Source organism: Psammomys obesus, unplaced genomic scaffold (assembly GCF_907164565.1).
Source record: "Psammomys obesus unplaced genomic scaffold, mPsaObe1.curated_primary_1811, whole genome shotgun sequence".
In the NCBI taxonomy this organism is placed as follows: Eukaryota; Metazoa; Chordata; class Mammalia; order Rodentia; family Muridae; genus Psammomys; species Psammomys obesus.
The window spans coordinates 857,496-876,800 of NW_026586173.1; the positions used below are offsets into that span (position 1 = coordinate 857,496).

At 49.0% G+C, this 19,305-nt stretch overlaps 1 protein-coding gene across 3 annotated transcripts in view; it reads right to left on the minus strand.

Moving 5' to 3' along the window:
* Kirrel3 (kirre like nephrin family adhesion molecule 3) overlaps positions 1 to 19,305 on the minus strand; it is a 545,774-nt gene that overhangs the window by 40,206 nt on the left and 486,263 nt on the right. For all 3 annotated transcript variants that reach the window (XM_055601295.1, XM_055601297.1, XM_055601294.1), the window contains exon 5: positions 3,088 to 3,245. In XM_055601295.1, coding sequence (XP_055457270.1) covers positions 3,088 to 3,245 — 158 coding nt within the window. The remainder of the gene's footprint in view (positions 1 to 3,087; positions 3,246 to 19,305) is intronic.

The following is a 19,305-nucleotide window of genomic DNA, read 5'->3' on the forward strand; positions in this document are numbered from 1 at the left end:
CCCTGTCTGGGTGGTTGCATGCACTTGTGTGTTCCTAGCCTACCTCTGATGTCCCAGCGAATCTGTCTTTAAAAAAAAATATATTAATTTATTTTCAGTGCTTTGGTGTTTTGTTTTGCATGTATGTCTGTGTGAGAGTTTCAGATCTTGGAGTTACAGACAGTTGTGAACTTCCATGTGGGTGCTAGGAATTGAATCTGGGTCCTTTGGAAGAACAGTCAGTGCTCTTAACCAATGAGCCATCTCTCAGCCTGCTATTCTGCCTCTGTAAGTTACGTCAGAAGTACTATTTGGCTTATGACAATTGTCTTTGCAGTCCTGGAGAAGAAATAGCCTGGGCTGAACTTCTGTGAGGAGATGGGCTGAGGATTCAGTCCTTTACCATGGGACATCTTGCCTGTGTGCATGTCTGCCCCGCACATTAACGTACAGTCCAAGGGTTTGCAGTTTGTCTCAGCTGGAGCACTTCCTGAGTGTCTCTTCCAGCTCTTTCATGTGCAGAGGAGAAAACTGAGCCGAGGAAGTAAGTTGCTTGGAGTTACAGAGAGCAGGGCCTGGCAGGGCCTGGCAGGGCCTGGCTTCGGGCCCAACTGCCATTCCCTTTGTGACAGTCCAAGTAGGGGTGGAACTGGGCAAGGTCAGGCCAAGTATCCCTTCCAGAAAGGCAATGTGCCAGGCTTGCTGAAGCATCTTCATCATGTGAGTGAGAAGGGTTGCTGAGTAGGCTACTCTGGAACAGGTCTCATAGGTAACCCTGACCCCTGTCTTCACGAGATGAACCATGTCCTCTTCTATTCATATATCCTGGGAAGCTCAGGCTGGCCTAGCTTCAGAGAAACCCTGGTCAGGCACCTCTAATGTACAAACACCCTCCTCTTCCTTCCCAGCCTTCCCTGAATGACCTTGGCCCCTCGGCCATGGGTTTGTCTTTCCTAATATTCTTAAAGTGTGACTCCACCCAGGAAGTGAGCAAGAGGACTCATCTCCCAAGAGAAAACATTGTTCCTAGGATGGATTCAGGACCAAGAGAAGACATTTGTTTAAGAATCTGGCCCCCGGAACTGGGTGGTAAGTCAAGCTTTGATCAGCGGCCTTTGGCAGGAGAGTCAGTTTGGGATGGGAAGAAACCATCCTTAGAATAGGAACAGCCTTTCCTCGAAGCCTCTGCTGATGAAAAAGGCATTTCTTCTTTTTAGGACCCATGGAGAGGAGCCAGCTGGGGGCCAGGACTAAAGAACAAGTCCCCACCTTATCATCTTCTGAAACTGAGGGTCTTGTGTCAGAGTCCTGGAAAATTACACCCCAGTTTCAGAGCCTGGAGGCTGCTTTGCCTGGGGACCTGATAACTGTTTTAGTTGTGTTTTGGGGGCCCATAGAGATCTGAGCCTGTTCTGGGAGAGGCCCAGAAAGAAGAAAACCCAGGGGACAGATCTTGGCTCTAGTTCTGGGGCTGCTGGAAGACAACTGGTCAGTGCAGGCACTTTAATTCAAGGTTCCAGTGTTCTGTCTCTAGACAAAAGAGCTTGGGTCAGGGAACCTCCAAGCTCTCCTTCATCTGGAAGGCTCCACAGGACATAACCCCCACCTGGGAGTGCATAAAGGTCTCCTGGGGAGGTGTGTGGCACAGGTTATTTCTGGCCGAGTTCATGAACAGTTAGGCCAGCATATGAGGAAGCCGCCACCATTGCAGAGATGGCTTGTTCTTCAGTTCCCGAGAGGAAGGGGCACGGCAAGCCATGCCACACGTGGCCACGGGGAGTGCGGTAGGGAGTGTGTGGTGATCCTTTGTTGTGGTTTGTGGGGAAAACGGATGGTTGAGGCAGGGTAGGGGCTGCACAGGTTTAGGGTTGGAGGGCTTGAATAGCTTTAGTGGATTCTGTGCTGTAGAGAAATGTCATGTCTGTGATTCCTGGCCCTGGACTACAGGAGGGAGAAAAAAGGTAAGCATGGGCTACGGACTCTTCATGGGCCAAAGAGTAAATAGCAAGTTGTTAACTCTTTCTGGGGGCCGGTTAACCTGGACCGGCCTCTCATCCCAGGATCTCTGAGGCCACAAGCTGTCAAAACATTCTAAAGACAAGAAACAAAGCAAAGGGGTACTGCAGTTTAGGATGCTACTGTGTGAGTTAAAGAAAAGCAGCCCCATAGGCAGGCACTTCAGGGCACAAAGCTTAGATTTTAGCCCTTCGTGGTTCCTGTGCTGCCATCGCATCAGGCAGCAGTGGAAAGCAGTCCAGATTTAGCAGATCAAAACATAGGATGACCTGTTAACCTTGGCCTTCAGATGAACAATTGTGTAATGTGTTAGTATGACTATGGTTCATGCAACACTTGGAAGAACCACACTAAAAATTAGCTTATTGTATTTTCTGAAACAAGTCTTATTCCATTCAGGCTGTTTTTAACAAAACATTAAAAGCTGGACAGCAGCAGGACCACGGAAGTAATTTTTTTTTTTTTTTTTAAATATAGTTCTGAGGGCCAGGAAGCCCAAGACCAGGGCAGATTGATTGAGTGTTTGGCAAGGGCCAGATACCTGTTTGTTAGTTGCCGTCCTCTCACAATGTCTGTGCATGGGGGAAAGCACAGGGGTCTCTCTTGGGCGTCTTTTATAAGAACAATAATCATAATCACGAGGAGGCCACGCTCATGACTACCTTCCAAAGGCTCTATCTCCATCCTCTTGGGTCTTAGGGTTCAAAACGAGAAGATTTTTCTGGTCGACAGGGACAGTTATTCAAAGGACCTTTTATTAGTTGTGTCAACCCTAGGCCTGGCCGCTCTGCCTCAAGTCTCCTCTTCCGACCAAACCTTGTTCTAGGGTTTTTACCTAGAGTTACCCTGGTTAGGGCGTAAGATGGGGAGGTGTGCGAGGGGAGACTACTGGAAGAAACAGCCCGAGAACGAAAATAAACAATAAACTAAACAAACAAACAAAACCACAGGGAGAGTGAAACAGCAACAGAAGCACTTCTGCATGCAGAGAGACAGAGCTTCCCCTCATGCATCTGATTCCACCATTCTTGCCTCCCTTTATCCTTTGTCCCACTGCCCATCCCCAACCCCCAGTCTCTCCATCAGGCTCACCTTAGAGTAGGTGGCCCCATTGATGACCTCTCCTTTACGAAGCCAAATGATGGAAGCCGCAGGCTTGGCATTATCCGCGTGGCAGGTGAGGTTGAGGGGGTCCCCTGCCCGAAGGCTGATCACAGGTCCCCCTAGGATGATGGGGTCATCCGGTGGCACTGTGGGGAGAGGAGTGGAGAGGTCAGGTTGGGGCAGGTCTCTACTTAACTTGGCAGAGGATAATGAGCAATAATTGTTATACTCTGATAGACGGACACCCCCTGTATTGCAATGATAGTAATAATAAAAGGGTGCGCTATTCTTTTATTGTTCACGCAAAGAACTAGCCTGTGCGATGACAGGCAGGTGCCCTTAGCTTGTTGCACAGGCCTGGAAGCAGTGCTTTGCAACTGAGATACCAGGTACTGCAGGATCTTTATTTTCAACTAAATTTTTCATTTTATTTTATTTCTTTTGGAAAATTTTTGGTTGTAGGTTGCACATGCGTGCCAGTGCTCACAGAGGCCAGAGGCATTGGATCTTCTGGAGCTGGAGCTAGAAACAGTTGTGAGCTGCCTGATGTTTGCACTGGGTTCAGGTTCAGGTCCTTGGAAGAGCAGTACCTGCTCTTAGTAACTGAACCATCAATCCAGCCCCAACATTTTTTTTTCTTTTCTTTTTGCCAAGCTTTGTCACATCTCTCACAACAGTTTTCCAGAGAAAATACTATTTTTATCCCAGTTACATAGACCTGGAAATAAAGGCTCACCACAAGACTTGTTCAAGGTCACATGCTGAATGTATGGCAGAATTGGAGCTGGAAGCCTGGCCTTTGACCCTTCAGCAGGCTGGCTTCTGCCCTCACAAGTCACAGGTGACAGGGCAGGTCTTTGGCTCTTCAGAGTTTGCACTCCTGGTCTTTCCTGAGCTCTAGCCTTCAGAGTAGCACCTGAACCTTGATCCCTACTCAGAAGGAGCCTCCCTATTCTGATATTTTAAAATTTAATTTAATTTTTTTTAAATTTTTTTTTACTACATGTACTAGTGTGGTTGGTGATTGGTGGCCCCATCAGATATCCATAGTGTCAAAGAGGGAAGGGCATGGGAGTGACCCCTTCTTTGTGGAGTAAGATCCCTGGAGGTCCAACACAGTTCCATGCCTTGAAGCAGCTCTGCAGACATCCACTGGCTCCGATGAACCACCTTTGATTCCCATGGAGACTGCACTGTAGGATGGACAGGTATGGCAGGAATAAATTTTTATTTGGTAAGAAAGCTCTGTGATGTCAATAGTTGACTCAAGGATACACAGTTTCTTGTGAGGCTGCTGCTTCTAGACATATTGAAGTTTTCCAGGCCTTTACTGCTCCATGAACAGCCATAGAGGAGCTGTGGCTTCATGGAGACCATCTGAAGAGACTGTTTCCTGAAGAACTTCTATCTGTTCTACTGAAGGGTCTATTCAGTTAGCCCCAGAGGCTGAAGGGGGCTCAGGGACTCCCCTGGCACACCAGAAGTGGGAACTTTGAATGTTGTTAGGAATAAAGGGGAGGTGGGTGATCAGAGTTTGAAGATCTCGAATAAAGGTCTGCTTATGGGCTTTTAGGGACAAGCCATCCTCCAGCACACCCCTGGGCAAACACTTATGCTTGTGGCTTGCAGTGTCTTCTAGCTGCAGCTCAGAACTTGCCTTCCTCCCCTCTGTCAGCCCCATCATCTAGTTGACTGGACTTCCCTAACAGACTGGAAACCCCATGTTTGGCTAGGCCAGAGCCCCAAAGGAGCAAGCCTTCAGAATGGTCACCCCACCTATCCTATCTGGTCCTGGCAGAAGCCTGGCTCAGCTCTAACATCACTGAAGAACCATCTTCTAATGGACCCCAACTTTGTAGGCCTCTGGGGATGGGACCACTTATTTACCAAAACCAGCTCTGGATGCCAAAAGGATTCTGGCTGAGGGAGAAAGTTGCCCTTATCTAACCTTCCATGCCCATAGCTGTGAAGCCAGGCCTCTCCAGGAGGTCCTGGAGCTGCCAGGCTAGAGGAGACAGGCGGTTATGGGCTGGACACTGAAGATCATCACTTGTGCCCACTGTACCCTCTTATTAGTGCCTGTGGCCTTCTTGGTATAGGCTTGGCCAGAGAGCAAAAGGGGGCTAATTAGGGCTTTCCATCAGCGGGGGTGTGGCTAGTAACTGTTGAAAGGGCTTTCAGCTTCCTGAAGTGGGGGTGAGCTGGGCCCCTCCAACAGTGAGCCCTGGGGCTCGCAGTGTTCTGTGGAAAGTCGGGTGGTCCCGCACAGCTCTCAGTGGCAGCAGCCCTCTCCTCAGTGCTGGATGCTCAAGAGAGAGGGACTCACACTCCTGAGTTGGGCTGGGACTAGAATTAACTGGTCCCAGAGCAGAAGAAACATTGGCCCTTTTGGCATCCTCTGCCTCGCAGTGATGAGTCAAGAGACATGGACAGCAGAAGGTGTCCTAGGTCAGAGGATGACAGGAAGGCAGGTCCCCCTCTACTTGTCAGTGTCTTCAGGCAGAGAGTGTGAGCGTTTGCTCTAGCATTGACATCATGTTGCAACAAGAGGGGTTTCTGGGGAAGTTTCATCAATCCTGTTGCCCCAAGCTCTCTGACCAATGAGACCCCAGAGCCTGGAGCTGGATCTTGGCATCAGGTCTTTTAAAGCTTCTTCCCCAAGATGTGGGAAAGTAACCACATCTGAGTACCAGATTTCCTCTGGGTTTTTGCCTTAGGTGCATAGAGTTGTTCTGTATTCTGATCAAGGTGTGTGTGTGCACGTGTGTTCTTCCTAGACTCATGCTGGAGGACTTATTCTTCCCTTCCCTCCTGCTTCACCAGTGTTGTGCTGAGGAGATTGCATTAGCAGGACTGGGGATGAGGGAAATCAGGAGGGGAGAGGGACTGTGTTTGTGGGAGTTCTTAGGCACGCACACACATTCACACACACAAACATCCACCCTCAGAATGGGTCCTGATTACATCTTCCCAAATAAGTGGTTATCATGCTGGTTATTCATGTAGCCATGCATTATTGATTGGCCTTCGCCTCGCTGCACACCAGATGGGGGTGGGAGGGGTAGGTGGGGGTGCAGTGGGTGGGGCGGGTGGGTGAGGAGGGAGGATGTTTGGGGGCCATCAGCTGAATAGAAATCAACACTCATTCTTGGCAGCTGTAGCTCAGATGGGAGGTGTGTGTGTGGGGTACTCATTACCTCTCCATTCAGATGGGGCCCCATTGCTAGGGCCATGTGGGGAGGGAAGGAAGTCTCAGAGAAGCCTAGGCCTGGAGATGCATTATTCATACATCCTCTCACAGGATTGGTTATTATCCCGAACTACTATAGAGTTTGGTCTCCTAATTTTTAATCACAAGGAAGGTGGAAGTGTTAGCCTTTTTGTGATTAATCTGGAGATAAAAATAGTTGACTGTTTTGGTGTTGCTCCTGTTGTCAGTCAGGAGCTAAATTTGCATTAACTGATAGGGGACTGAGGCCTGGGGAGCCCAGACAGAGTCTCTGGTTTCCAGCCTGCTTCAGACTGGGCCAGCCGGTGTGAACATACTTTACCCAGCTGGCCCCTGAGCAGAGGAGAGCAGACCCTCCCATACAGGTCTTTGTCACAGGGGTGGTAGCTCTGTATTTGGCCTTCCTGTCTCCCAGGTTTTGAGCAACACCTAGGGTCTCTCCTCCTGTTGTTCCCTTTCTCTGGCACCTGCCCTATAGTGGGCAGTGTGGGGCGTCTGTGCGGATGAGGAGACCCTGAAAACGCTCTCTGAGCTCTGCTGCCAAGAATAAGGAGGAATAGGGTGGAGAGACGCCCCACAGCCCGATTCTTCATTGACACGAGGAAACTGAGGCCAGAGAACAAAGTTAGCTGGCATGAAGCAAACAAGGAAAGGAGTGGATTTGGAAGGCTCATCAGGGAAGTAAGGCTTCTATTTGTTGATAAATTAAGCCACCACCCCCTTCATCAGATTTCTGCATCTCGAAGCTGTAAGGAAGCACCACTGAGCCTGACAGTTCTCCCTGGAATGGCCTTGAACTTGGAGCTGGAGCTCTTGGACAAGGCTTCTTCTCTTGCAACATCAGCTTGATGGAAGGTTGCCTGGGTCTAGGGTTGGAGGACTGTTGCCCCTTTCTGGGGCTTCTGTCAACTCACTGCCTTGGTGTGCAGTGACTCTACAGAGCCAAGCTCATGTGACTCATTGTTCTTATGAGCTTGGCCAGTGTCCCTGAGCAGGCCAGGGACACTGTGTTGGGGCAACACTGAGGGAGTTGTCTCCCATTGGTCACCCAACTGGGGTCCTGCCCTGTGAGTCAGCAGCACCCATACAGAAGGCTTTGTGTGGCCACAGGAAGGGTGCGGGCCAGCATGGGGCAACTCACAGAAGTTAGCCTTTGGGGGACACGGCTGGTCTTTAACTGATCAGCAGAACCTGAAGGGTCCTGTCCCTGTTCTTCCTCAAATCCTCTGGGGCTCCCCACTGTACTTGAAACATGACTTGGACTCAGTGTTGCCCACAAAGACTTTCACCCATGATCCCTGGTGCCCTTGAGACACCGGTCCACCCATCTTTCTTCTTCCCCAGGATCTGGCCCATAAGCCTGTTTGCCTAAGGGTCCATGATGGTGCCATTTGAGCATTGCCTCCTCAGAGAAGCTTGCCCTGGCCACCCTGTGCAACAACCTCATTGCTTTTCATAGAGGTATCCACATTTTCTTCTTCATGACTGAATAGCAAAGGATGAGAAAGACCTTTTCTTTCACGGTCCTCATGGCAGTGCAGTGCCTAGGTCAGTACCCAAATCCCAGGGTCACTGATATACACTTGTTGAATAAATAGCGAAAGATCTTGGGAGGAAGCACAGATACTGGTTTATAAGGTCCTTGTTTTTATAATCTTTTCCTCCCGCCCTCTCTCCCGCTCTCTTTCCCTCCTTTCCTCCCTCTCATCTTCCTTCCCTCCCAGCCATGTGTGTGTATGTGTGTATGTGTTTGTGCATGTGTGTGCTCATTCAGGGCACACTTAGGGGGAGTGGTAGACAAAGTCATTCCTTGGTCTGGCTGGACAGCTGTGGAGGAACATCTGGTCTAACATTCTTAGAAATGAGAAGGCTGGAACTGAGGAGGCATGGTATCAGAAGTGGTTCATAGCCTGTCTCAGAAGGGGCAGCAACCTGATTTGCCTGCTTCACAGGCTTGAGAGAGGCTGCAGGCTAAGCTCAGACACACTGGCTGAGAGACTATAGTCTTGCTGGCAGTCTATACTTTTTCTTTCAGGGGTTACCCCATTCCCTGCCCCGGCAGCTCTGGGGAAGGACTGGGGAGCAGCCTTGGTCTGTGCCATGAATGAGTCCCAGTGTTGACCAGACTTGGATAAGTGCAGCTGAGGTCTCCAGGGTCAACTGTCACATTGTCAGAATCTTCTTTCCCTTATTATTAGCTACAGCCCTACATAATGGTTAGCCAATGTTCGTTTCTGCCCTCTTCCATCCCACTGCCCTGCTCCTTCCTTCCCTGACTTCCATGTCTGTTTGGTGTCGTAAACTGTAGATCCTATGGTGAGTAATGCCAGACACAAGTCCTCTCTTGGGGATGACAATGAGACCCCAGTTCCTCAAGGCTCATGCTTGGATGCATCCAGAGGCTGCATCTTCACTTGTGAGCTTGTTAAAGACCTGGGACATTAGCGCATATCCATGTTTGAGGAGCACTGCTCTAGGGGTCTGCTAGAAGAAATTGAGGACTGATGAGTGTAAAGCAGGAGGACTAGAGATGGGAGTAGCTCTGGGGTCTCAGGCCCTCTGTTGGCTCCATTCTTTCTTAGCTTAGGTTGGAGAACAGGCGGATTGTTCACTGTCTGCTTTAAAGTCAGAGCACCTTGTTTTGGAGAAGGTCTTCTGTAGACCTGTCCTCTCTTTAGCTTGGGATGTGAAAGTTCTCTGGCTCCTCCTCCTCCCAGGTTGCTCTTACCCAACCCTTGAGACCAGCTAAGAGAGCCCTCTCCTCGATCAGTCTTTTCAGTGTCAAGTAAGTTTTTTTTTCTCTTCCTGTTCTGCAGTATTCCAGGCACCCTCCTTTCTTGGTACCTAGCATGTCTCATGGAAATATCTGAATCTGCTGCCTCTCTCCCACTCGGTAACTTTGCCCATTCGGGATCCTTTACATCCATGTAACACAGGACACTGTGGCATGTGTATTTTCTCGGCTGAACTTGACATAGACTTATCATTTTATAAGCTTTTTATTTTTATTGCAGAGAAGTTAAACAACCTGATAAATTGAGCCCTCTTATTTGGAAAGTGGGGTAATAAAAAAAAAGCTTATCCTGCTGGGTTATTAAGAAGATTAGGTTTATGTCATCATAAAGAACGAGGCGAGTGCTTTGTAAAAAGCTACCAGGTTATTATGCCAAGTTTGTTTTGTGGTTATGTGAAAGGCATTGTGTCAACTGTTTCTTGTTTTATTGTCAGTGTCTTTTGAAGCAGGATCTTCTAAGACCTCCCTTTTACAGCCGAAGAAACTGAGTTCAAGAGGTAAACTGCTTAGGTAAAATGACACAGCTGGAGGTAATAGCATCAGAATCCGACTGAGGCTTGGTGGATATTAACGCATTCCCTAGAGTCTGAGCCTCTCAGAGACCGCCCCTGCTGCTCAGCAGCCCTGCTCAACGGTCTCAGGTCCTCCTGCCCTCTTATTGAACCTTTAATTCCCAGGCAGCTTTGGCTTGGGCCTGCAGGGCAGTTAGATCCGGTCTGCCACCTCCCTGGTGTATCCTGAATTTCGGAGAGCTCCAGAAAGCACAGGCCGGGCCAGGCTTGTGGCCGGTGCTTTAGTGACATCTGCTAAAGAATGGATGCAGATTTCTGCAGGTCAGAGCCGCTGATTGCTCACTTTTGCGATTTTCCTTTCTCAGTCTCTGAGCCACGAGCAACGCCAGCTGTCACCTTCCTCGCTTACATGGGTGCGCCACCTATTGTCCTACCTGCAGAATTGCAGGATAGGATGTCAAGAGAGCTTGGAGCTGGTCTCCAGGGTAGGCTTCCGATGTTCATACAAATGTTCACCTAGAACACTTGTATGGAGAACCTACTATGTGCCAACCCTTGTTCTAACACTAGGGATACAAAACACTAGACCTGGTGGGAGGATTAGAAACCAAATAAACAAAAACTCTAATGTTGATAAATATCAAGAAGCAAATATATTAACAAGGTGTGATGGTATACAACCTGGGAGGCAGAGTGAGGAAGAACACTGAGAGTTTAAGTCCAGTCTCCTTACAATGAGAGTTTCAGACTGGTTGACCTTGGCAATCTCTGTCTGTCTGTCTGTTTTTCTCTCTCTCTCTGTCTCGTGTGTCTGTGTGTGTTTTATGTGTGTATTTGCCTACATGTACATATGTGTACCACCACATATGTATGGTGCTTGTGGAGGTCAAGAGGACATCAGATCTCCCAGAACTGGAGCTACCAATGGTTGTGAGCCACCATGTCATGGCTGAGAACTCAACCTTTGTAAGAGCAACAAGTGCTCTTAACTGCTGAGCCACCTCTCCAGCTGCCTCCCTTATGTTTCAGGACAGGTTTTCTCACTCAGCCGAGAGCTTGCTGCTTAGGATAGAGCCTGGGATCTGCCTGTCTCTGGTACTCCCTCTCCCCCCAGGTCTGGGTTTACAGACATGCCTCCACACCTGGCTTTTTACATGGGTACTTGGGGTCTGAACTCAAGTCTTTGTGCTTGCACAGCAGGCCCTTTATCCCACTGAGTCATCTCTCCAGCCTCCTTAGCACTTTCTTTTTACCTCTGTCCCCAGGTTTGCTCTTGTCAAGCATTTCTCATTCTCCATATCATGCATTCAAAGTATATTCAGCTACCATCTTTACCCTGATAAAATAAAATCTCAGGCAGGAATCTGAGCTCAGAACGCCCATGCCCAACAAGGTCTCAGGTTTCCCAGGCTAGCCTTGAACTCACTGTGTAACCAAAAATGACCTTGAAATTCTGATACAGGGAATGCCACAATGTCAGGTTTCATGCAGTGCTGGGGAGGGCTTCATGCATGCTAAGCAAGCACTCCAGTGAGGCACATCCCTAGTCCCATTTCTGCTACAAGACCTGTTGCTCCTTCTCCGTATTCTATTTGGGGAAATGGCAGACAGCCATCTACCTAGAGCTGTCTCTCTGGATTCTACCCTCTTCATTCTTCATGACTGGACAGACAGCCTGCTTGATTCTCTGGAACCTTGTTCCAGTTTGTCTCTCCCTTTCTACTCTTCTCGGTTTAGGAAGTCACTGTTTCTGGCTTGGATTATAATTCCTTGCCCTTTCCCAAGACCTTCATGCCACCCTCCTGTCCTCTACACTCCTCCGAAGTGATGATTACGACAATCTGCTCCTATATTCATGGTTGACCCCATGCAGCAAAGCCTCCAGCTCTTTCTCTGAGGCCTTAGTTGAACTGGACAGTCCCCTCTCTCAAGTGTAGCCTGTTTTTGTGATCTCCCTCTCCTGGGAGAGTCCTTATCATGAGTCTACCCTAGTCAGGATCCTATAATCTTCCTCTATCAGCCCAGAGGCTACTCTTGACCTTATTAACTCCTGGTCTTTCTTTAGGTTACTTTCTTAGGTTAGTATCAGAGAAACAGTCAATCTTAGCCTCTCCCCCACCTGACTCCTTCCTCCTCCAGTCTCTGCACCGCTTCTAGACCATGTGCCATCTCCACAGCTACATGCAGCACTTGGAACACCCCCTCTGTTAGTGCATGTGGCACTGGGTGCACCTACCACCTGCTGTCTCCACTGTGAGCGGCTTGAAGGGCCTTGCGCACACTCGACGTTCTGTCCCCAGTCCTTAGAGTATCACTGGCCGTGCTCAGAAGATGCCTGTTGCCTTGTGCCTTGCTCCATCCCAACCACATCAGAAGAAACCTCCCTCCCGGGCACATGACCACCTCCCTTTTGCCTCTTACACACATCTTGCACATGACCCTCATGTCATCTCCATGATAATGATTCGTGGACTCATTTCAAGTCCTCTGCAGTTCAGGAGCAGAGGTCTCGTCATATCTCTGGGTTTCTCCTACTTCTAGAGTCATAATGTGAACAATAAATTACAGAACAGCAAGACACTTCTGGATCCCTTACAAACATCAGTTGATTCTTCCAACAAGGCTGCATAAGGCATACACAGTGATTATACATCTTATAGGTAAAGAGACCGAGGAACAAAGTGTCTACCTAGTAACACACAGCCAATGAGTAGCAGAGTGGGAATGTGCTTTGGGTTCCCAGACTCATCACAGGATTCCCCAAAGTGTAGACTTCAGAAAAAGACTTTTAGTGTGAGTATGTTAATATCTTTACCTGAAGTTCGTGTTAAATAGGGCATCTGTATCTTATCTGGCGATCCTGTAGATGAGTTAATCATAATATGGGATTTAAGTCATAAAGGCATCTTTCTCCTGTCTTCTAACCCTCCCTACCCCCATTTTGGTCTACAGAGGGAAAGGAGGAAAACATGGAACTCAGGGAGCTGCAGTGGGAGCAGAGGAATTGTGGGGTACTATGAGCAGAGGGAGTAGAGATGTGCTCGCCTGAGCTATGGAAGGATGGTCTGGTGTCAGGATACATACAAGGCACAATATCAGAGCTGCCCACAGGCAGCACTGATGAGCTTCTTGCCGGTCTTGCCATTCCTGGACCCAAAGCACTCCATGGTTTCCACAATGCTCATGCCATCTTTCACCTTCCCTAAGACCATGCAACAGTCATCTGACCTGTCAGTCTTCTCAGTGCAGGGGTCAGCAATGTCTGGGAAACCTGGGTCTGGAATTTTCAAATGGCCAGTATTCAGGGCTTGGTCCCTAGATTAGTTGTTACTGAAGGTGGAAAAAACGGTTGGGAGGTTTCTAGGTTATCAGGGGCATGTTCTAGAAAAGCACCGTAGGGCCCCAGCCTCTTCCTTTTTCTCTTTCGTTTCCTGGACTTGAGGTGAATAGTTTTGCCCCACCAAAATGTGTCAATCACAGGCAAAGCGACAGGACCAACAGATAATGGACAAAACCCTCTGAAATGGAACAAAAGCCAACCCCTTTCTTTTAGCAAGTTGTTGTTTGTGATAACTGTTCCAGTGACAGTTAGCTGACCATCAGCCAGTCTGTAGTGTAGTAGCAGCATAGACACATCTCCTGGGAGGTAAGGGGAACAGGGAAGGGCAGAGAGAGAGCTCCATGTAGGCTTGAAGTGCTGCTGTATGGATTGGAGGATGGGGCGTTGGAGGCTGCATTTTTAGTTCCCTAACATGGATGGGGACTTGGAACCAGCAGGTTCCTGAGGTCGTCATCAGGGTTGAGGACACTGGGAAGCCCACTTTAGCTTGGACCTTATGCTGCTGGGGGGAAGCAATGGAGGCTTGAGGTGAGGTAGGGAGTCTAACTTGACTACTGGCTCCATCACTCACTGGTCACTTCCCTAGTTGTCTGTGCCAGATCTTGGAGACATTACGGTAGCTGTTTCGCAGGGTTGGTGTACTGATTAAGGAGCTAATGCAATGACTATAAATGTGCCTTCCCCCCAGAGTTTGCCACCGTGGTGAGAATTCACCACATTGGAGCTCTTAGAGTTGTTATTGCCTACTCAAAAAGTAACTGCGTATGTGTGAAAAAGCCTTGCTTCAAGATAGTTCTGTTACTATCTTGTTCTATGTCCTAGATCCAGCTCCTTACCCCAAGAAAGAATGGAGGGTACTTGTCCCAGAGCACCCACACAACTTCTGTGCTAATGAGGAGGTAGCAGAGGCAGTAGGGGTGCCAAGGGAGCAGGGCCAAGGGAGACAGATACTGTCAGGGACATAGAGTCAACCAGTTCCCTGTTTTCCCTTTCAAATGAAGACAGGGACTGGTCTGTGTATTTTCAATAAATCTCGAAAGAAGATATGAGCTATCCCTTCGGGGAGGGGCTGTTTGAGGATAGATGGCTGTTTTACTAATTTAGCAAGCAAACAAATCCAAGGAAGCTTGTGAAGCTGGAGGAGAGTGAGGGGGACCAAGAGGGCGGCAGGGCAAACCAGGCAGATCCACAGCCTCTGCTCACGTGCAGGTGGCCAGATGAGAGCCCACCTCTCGGTGCTGGTGTGTGGATGCTGGGTAGGTGGTAAATGCGGGAAGGCTTGAGGGAGTACTTTCTGTCTTCTGGGATGGTGGTGAAAGCATAGCAAGGAGAGGGTGAAAGAGAGAGGGGAAGGGTTTGGGTAGGGAGGGCAAAAAAGAGCAGCAGGTTGGGGGATCCTATTATAGAAGGGGCTGGCTTCTCTCTGCAGCTCAGCTCCTGTGTGACCACAGTGATCTCCCAGGACATCCCTTCCCAGGGTTTTTTGCTTTCTGTCTACTTCTGACCCAAACTGTGTTTTAGGGTCTTCTGCTCATATGTTGCCAGCTTGACTAGTGGAGGGCTGCTATAGTGTTAGCATGGAACCAGTTTAATCCTCACAGTAACCTCATGTAGTGGGTCCTATAGAAGTATCTTCATTTTACATATGGGAAAACTGAGGCAGAACCTGGCCAGCCCACTTGTGGCAAGTCACACTGCTGTCACAGGGAGCGGGAAATCTGGTCTACTCCTAACGGTGGCGCTCAAGGATCTCCACACATGATGTTCCAGTTTTGCTTCAGTTGCTTTAAAGCCTTGAGGCAGCCATCCTGGCCCCACAAAAGCCAGGCTGAGACCAGAGTCCCCACTGGTCCCATAAATAGAAACCAGAACTGATCTGGTTGGCTTTGCTACAGGCTCCCATCCAGCACAGCCACCTCCCAAGGAGTGCTGTGGCTTTCAGAAAGGAGGAAAACCAGGCCAGGTGGGGACCTTCCCTCCCACAGCCTGGAGCCCCAGAAGCCTTTGTAGAAATCCAAGGACACAGGAGAAAGGGTCACCTCATTAAAAGGCTTAAACAATAAACACAAGACATGCCAACGATAGTCCTTTGAAAGGGCAACTAGGAACGTTGCCTTTTGCATTATAAAACTGTACTTGTTAAAGGACAGAGGGAGGAGGTGGCAGAGTGACCATGAGTGAGGAAGCAAAGAGGACACAGAGACAGCCAGACATAGAGGAAAACAGTTAGACTTGGTGCAGGTCACCCAGTCGAGGAAAAGACAGATGTGAAGAGGAACAGCCATAAAACCAGAGGCTGTGTGCCATGGAAGGAAGCCACAGAAGTCCATTCTCCTGCCACAGACATTCATTTAGGGAATCCCAGAAAACCACTTACATGTACCTTTCAACTTCATGCAAATTTACCAAATTCATCATTTGCCAAAATCCTAAGAAAGAAGAGCTAAAAATCTTCTCTCTGACCCAAGCCTTTCTGCTTCAAAGTACAAGTCTCTGGATTTGAGAAAGGATAACAAATGAATTTATAATTCATCACGAGGCAGTGTTTTAATCTCATCTCCAGTTTGGCCTGACATGTTTTCGAGCTCTCCCAACCTCGTTGCCGTCTGTGACAGGCATCTGTATTTCTCTATGGAGGCTCCTGGATGCTGAGCCTCATTCTGCAAAGACAGGTACATTTTACAGGTAGACTGGCCAGCTCTGCAGTCTTTTAGGGTGGTGTGACGGGAGACTTCAAAAGACTGGAAAGCTCTTTGAAGCTGCAGGACATCTTTGAATATACCAAACTGTGCCTGCTTCAGGGTTACCACAGGTTTGACCCCAAGATAGAGGGCTGAAGAAGGTTAGCTGGGAGGGTCTGGGACCAAATCCATATCCTCTTTTATTCTTGCCTCTTCCTCGTTTCCCTTTCTTCCCTGTTCTCACTCTCCTCTCCCTCTTCTCCTCCTTTTTCCTCCCCTTCCTTTCTCCATGATTCTCAGGGGTTCACTATGTAGCCCAGGCTGACCTTGAGCTTGTAATTCCGCCTCTTCCCTTTGAGTTCAGAGATTACAGCTGCATATCACTATTCCTGGCTCAGGAGCACATCCTGATGTATTAGAAACAGAACCAGAAGCAAAGATGAGGGACAAGAGGTCTTAGTAGATGCCTCTGCTCAGTGGCCAGAGAGTAGTCCCATTCTGGGGCAGGAAGGTCTAATCTTTGTACTCTGTGGGTACCAGCAATGGGAGTGAACTTTTTCTCTACTGGAAGAATCCAGCATTGAATCAGGAATTAGTTGGGTGGTCTCCAACACTTTGGCAGTGGGGACGTTGAGTTCCGTTCCGGGAAGGGAAGCCTGGGTGTCAGGGCACACATTGTTGACTCACATGGTGGAGGACAGCATCCTTCCTCCCAGTGAGCACTTGCTATCCATCACTGTCCAGGTGGGATGCGGGTGGCTTGGGCACCGGAGTGTTCTTGTATCAGAATAAACCCTGGATAGGCAGAACTTGGTTACTGGGTGACATGATGAGCCTCTAATTCCTCCATGGCTACTACTGACCTGGGTTTTCTGGGGACAGACTCCCAATCTGGATGCATGGTGTTAATAACATTGATGGGCCTAGTTTACCCTGAGGGGCGGGCAGGATTGGGGTCGAGGAAAAGGCATACCCTAATGGGAATTTTGCATAAAATTTACCTTTTTGTGAAGGCTCAGTGAGCTTATAGGTAGGCAGAACCAGCCTGTGCCTCCCATGGTGAGGGAGTTAAGCAAAGAGCGACAGGGCCAGGACATGTCTGTCCTTTGCTGTAGACATGGCCAGCTAGTCTACACATGAGGTCGGCTGGTGCTTGAATACCCTCAGTTCACCCTGGCCAGGTGAGCGGTTCTCTCAGGGAAACTCAGGTCAGATTCACAGATGCAGTGGGTGGAGCCATGTATCAGCTGGTGTCAATGGCCACTAGTGACTGCGTCAGATCTTCCTGGGATGCCATGGAAGGCTGGTGGGCTCTAGGGTGCCAGTGGTGTATGGAGAGACTGGTCTACATAGTGAAAAGGTTCCCTCAGCGATCCTAGTGTTTTTCCTGACATTCTATTTAGCAGTTGTAGATGCTGACCCTGGGCTGGGCTCGTTCCTAGTCATAACACATCACAGGAAGGTGGGACTGTTCTAATGAAGAGGATAAAAGGGAATAAATTAGGATTTTAAAATCATGGTTATTACATTATTTGTGTGTGTGTGTGTGTGTGTGTGTGTGTGTGTGTGTGTGTGTGTGTGTGTGCTGAGATCAGAGGACAGCTTTGGGGAGCTGGATCTGTCCTTCCACCATATGGGTCCCAGGCATCAATCTCGGGTCACCAGGCTTGGTGGCAAGTGCCTTTCCCTGCTGAGCTATCTTGACAGCCTGGGAAGAGGATTTTAATCTTGCCCTCTTGGTTTGATACACAGGTGCCCATTCACTTAATTCCTTTCTAGTGGGGGCCAAGCAACCTGGGAGTGTGAGGGCCACAGGGTGGGGGTTTCCTGTCTGGTTAGTGGCTTTATGGATGAGCAGATCCCACCTCTGATTCCAATGCAAAGTCCCAGGCTTTCCCCACATCTGTATGTCACCAGCACCCATTTTCTCTCACAATCCAGGGCTTGAGTCTGAAAACTTAATGCCCTTGGTGGAATGCCCCTTAATTCCCTTGGGGGAGTCCTGATGGGTCCTCAAGCTTCTCTCATCCTTCACAATGCCAGTTCACACCAGGGTGTAGCTGGGTACAACTGTGAGATGAGGTGATGTTTCTCTCTCTCTTTTAGCTCAGGCTGGGTTTAAATTCACTGTGTAGTAGAGACAACCTTGAAGTTCCCACCTCTGTCTTTTGAGTGCTATGATTATAGACATGGACCACCACACCCATACAGGTTTATGTGGTGTGGATGGCTGAACCAGTGTTTCATGCATGGTGGGTAGGCAATTTACAAACCGACCTACATCCCCAGCCACTATATATATTTTTTAATTTAAATTCTGAGTCTGAAGAACTGATGACAGTGAGCAGAGAAGAATGGTATGGTTTTCTCCTGGCTCTCCTGCCTTCCTGAAGACTTTGTGGAGGCTGGTTCTCATCCGGGGGTTAGTGTAGTGAGGACCTCTGGATCAGGGCACTGCATGAGGGACAGGAAGGATGGGGGTATTGAAGCAAGAGGGGCCTATGGTGCCAGCTAACACAGAGCTGCTCCTGATCTGCTGCCCAGAGGAGTGAGGGTGGGGGTTTGCTGCTCTGGGTAATCTCATACTTGGCTGCCACTCATGTGTGGTCTGCTGATACCTCTCTTTTCAAGCTTTTCCTTACCCACCTGCTCCCCACAGCCACCAAGCAGGTTTTATTTAAATACCTCCTCAGACCTCAAGTTTGTGAATGGAAGACAGAGACTAGTCTGGCCCACAGGTATATCCCATTGGCAATCACAGTGCCCTAGCCGTGGCACAGCTGTATGGGGGTTTCCTCTGTCTCACAACTGCATGGGATTCACCATGGCATGTCTGTAAGCTTGCAAGAGGATGCCCTTCTTGTTTCTTTTCGTACTTCCCGCCACACCTGGACCCTATACTGAGCAGGTGCTTAGCATCTGAGTGCTGGCTAAGCGATGTAATGGGAGGAAGAGGCTCCTCAGTGCAGGGCAGCTGGTATGAGAAGCAAGGCTTTTAGAAAGGATCCTCTGTAAGAGAGAGAGAAATTCTCTAGGTTCTGAGTACCTGTCCTGCTCTGGAAGATTCCCTTAGCTGTACTCTATATTGGACTCACAGTCCAATCTGAGGAACGAGGACTTGAAACCCATAGGGAACTTCTGAAATGGCTGCAGGTACTTGAAGTACTGTGAGTTTGGGAAAAAGATAGCTGGTATCTCTTGGCTTTGCTGAGACCTTGGACAAGTACCTTACCCTCTCCACTTTCAACCACCCCTCTCTCTGGGGCCTATGGGCCAGGCCTAGCAACTTTTTCTCTCTCTCACCAGTTTCTTTTAGCCTTTCCTCTTGGCCTTCCCCCTCCCTTTGGTTAGCAGCCAGCTTGCCCTGGAAAGTGTTCTGCGCATGGTGAACACTCTATAAAAAGAGACAGGGGGCATCAAGCTGCTGTGGGTAGTCTGGGATCAGGCTGCATTCGAATATATTCAGCTTGGCTCTACAACACTGTCACCACGCCAAGCCTGGGAGGTAAAGGCTGTGCATGTTGGTCCACATGACTTGTGCTGCTTGGGAACTGCTTATGAGCTGCTCTGAGGAGGGATCGGTGAGAGGCTTTATGCTGGAGGGTAGGGCTGGACATCATTGGCAGCTCCTGTGTTGAACATTATTAGAG